We start from the raw sequence: 2631 nt of genomic DNA on the forward strand, positions 1-2631 counted from the left end.
CCAGCCCCTCCAGCCCCTCCAGCCCCTCCAGCCCCTCCAGCCCCTCCAGCCCCTCCAGCTCCTAAAAAGCAGTTGTTCTCAACTTTCCTAAAGCTGTGACCCTTGAATAGACAGTCACTCATATTGTGGTGACTCCACCATAAAATTATTTCATCACTTCTTCATAACTGCAATTTTGCTACTGTTATGAATGATAGTGGAAATATCTGATATGCGAACCCAAGGGGTCGCGACCCACTGATTGAGAACCACTGCTCCAGAGACTCTGCTAAGTCTTTTGAATTGTTGAATCTGTTTTCTGCAACCCAAAGACTACAGGCAGTTTCAGTAGGGAAGGCCCTCAAACTGCATTTCAGGACACGTGTGTAATGACAGAAAGTCAGAATGCAGGTCTCCCTTGAGCCCCCGGGGTCCTGCTTGCCCCTCCAGAGGCATCATCGGATTGTAAACAGAAGTACCATTTTTACAGCAAAATCTAGAGGACGGTGACTTACCTTCCTTCAACCAAGGAATGTTACTTTTGTCATTTTCAAAATGCTCAGCCGTTCTTACTTTTATCTTTTCCGACTCAGTTTCTGACATCTGAGGGGGAAAGAGAGTTTGTGACATAAGAAATGCATTGAAACCACACATTATGAGCACGGTTATATGTTCGGAGACTCTTCACATGTTATGGAAAAATCTCCTGTCCCCAGTGTTGGGAGCCCTGATTCATTGAGCCTTCCTTCCCTTTGATCCGCCTGTGTTATTTTAAAACACTGGCCGTGAGAACTGAACTCTGCTGTGCGGTGTTTCAGCCAGCATTTCAGCGCTCTGCGGCAAAGCCAGAGTACCACCTGAGAACTCTTGGATATCAGTGAATAACAGATTCCTAATCAGACTCCTATTTGTCACAAATAAACAAGCATTTGGCTACTGTTTAGTTTCTCTTAATGCTGCACAGAAAAGTGTGCTAAACAGTAAACTGCACAGATACAGAGGACAACCCAGCACAGTGGGATCTTTTCAGGAATTCATTGACTAAAGTAAAGGTCTTCCTACCTATGCTGGCTAATGTGAGCCTCCCCGTCCCCCAAGGTGTCCAGGAAGCCTTTTGTGCACCTTCCAAGCAGAGCCCTTGGCCTTCAGTGCTCGCTTGCTGGTCAGGATCTCCCCAGTTCAACACCTTGGAGTACTTACCTGTGTATTACAGAAGGAGGAAGCCCGAGGTGTGGGACTGGGGTGCGGTGCGTGGCAGCCTCCCTTCTCTCTGGGTGTCCAGCATTCCTCTACCCTGGCAGAAGTGAGCAGAGAGGCAAACACGCTCCCTCCCTGGGTGGTGCTAGATTTGTATGGCTGCCAGAATCATCCAACTTGCGGCTGAGAGTTGTTGTTGCTTTTTTTTTTCTAAAAGGTAATATAAAGCCTGTGGTTTAAAACAATAAAACCTCCTTTAGGCTGACACTTATTTAAAATGACACTCTACCAAATAGGCTGCAAACAATGAATTCTTTTCTAGTGCACAGAGTCACCCCAATCCCCTTCCCTTCCTACCCACCATTCATTACTTAGTATTAATATTAAAAGGTGCCTCAAGAACATACTGAAAACATATACACAAACTATTTGGTTTAAAAAGAGAGATCACTAAAGCTGAATTCCCCAGATGTCCATTCTCTGGCTGCTGTCTCGAAAATCATTTTTCCTTAACATTTTATAAGCAATAAGAAAACACTGAATTTTTGATTTTATCATTTGCAGGTATTCTCAAAAGGATTCAGAGCGACATCACAAAGAGTGTTAGCCATTTACTTTCTTAGATAAGGACAGCACTGTTTTTAATGAAAGATAAAAACCTAAACGTGTAGCCCTTAAGTATACATGATAAATAATTCACCCTTCCTGAAAGATGACTCATTTTCTTGTTTTTGTTTTTTTTAATTGTGGCAGTATTTGGTTTGTATCTCGGAGTGCTTGCCCCCTCTGATGAATTTGCCTGACACAGATGTTTTCTGATTACGTAGCAGTCGTTTCTCCAACCACCCAAACTTTATTTCTTCGTGCACTCTGCTCTTTGTCTTAGCACATTTAAAACTACCCTGATTCGCCAATTTTCACACAAATGCCAACGTTTGTTCCCTACATTATGAGTAACATAGATTTCAGACTGCTTAGACAACCAGAGAAGGCCTTGAATGGCTGGATTTCTCTAGATGATTTTCTTTCTTCAGAAATGTCAAACATTTACTCCGACTCAATTGTGTGGTTGCTGTTTGGTCATTAACTGTAGGTGGAGACTGCTTGTTCGTTTGTTTGTTTGCTGATTTACTTGGATGGAGATAACATGAACATTCTCTTGTAATAATTTCTTTTGTTTAGGCTCAAAATATGATCCAGAAATAGAATCCTTGAAGACAAGTTGTCCATCAGAAGGCAGATTTTTGCCAAGAGCAAAGTTATTTAAGGTGATCACATTTCAAGGTCCAGTTCCAGTCAGAATAGGATTGAACTGGGCAGTAGTGGTACACACCTTTAATCCCAGCACTCAGGAGGCAGAGAGTTGGATATCTGTGAGTTCAAGGCCAGCCTGGTCTACAGAACAAGTTCCAGGACTGGCTCCATAGCTACTTGGAAATGCTATCTCAAAAAACA

At 42.9% G+C, this 2631-nt stretch overlaps 1 protein-coding gene across 1 annotated transcript in view; it reads right to left on the reverse strand.

Annotated features, from left to right (window-relative positions):
• The window catches only part of Mdfic2 (MyoD family inhibitor domain containing 2), a 115189-nt gene extending 113971 nt beyond the window's left edge, over positions 1-1218 (reverse strand). The window contains exons 1-2 of the mRNA XM_005364937.2: positions 1180-1218; positions 495-582 (exon numbers count right to left, since the gene is read on the reverse strand). Of these exons, the coding sequence (XP_005364994.1) occupies positions 495-582 (88 nt within the window). The 5' untranslated portion in view covers positions 1180-1218. The remainder of the gene's footprint in view (positions 1-494; positions 583-1179) is intronic.
• Between the last annotated feature and the right edge of the window lie 1413 nt (positions 1219-2631).

Source organism: Microtus ochrogaster, unplaced genomic scaffold, assembly GCF_000317375.1.
Source record: "Microtus ochrogaster isolate Prairie Vole_2 unplaced genomic scaffold, MicOch1.0 UNK1, whole genome shotgun sequence".
Lineage (NCBI taxonomy): Eukaryota > Metazoa > Chordata > Mammalia > Rodentia > Cricetidae > Microtus > Microtus ochrogaster.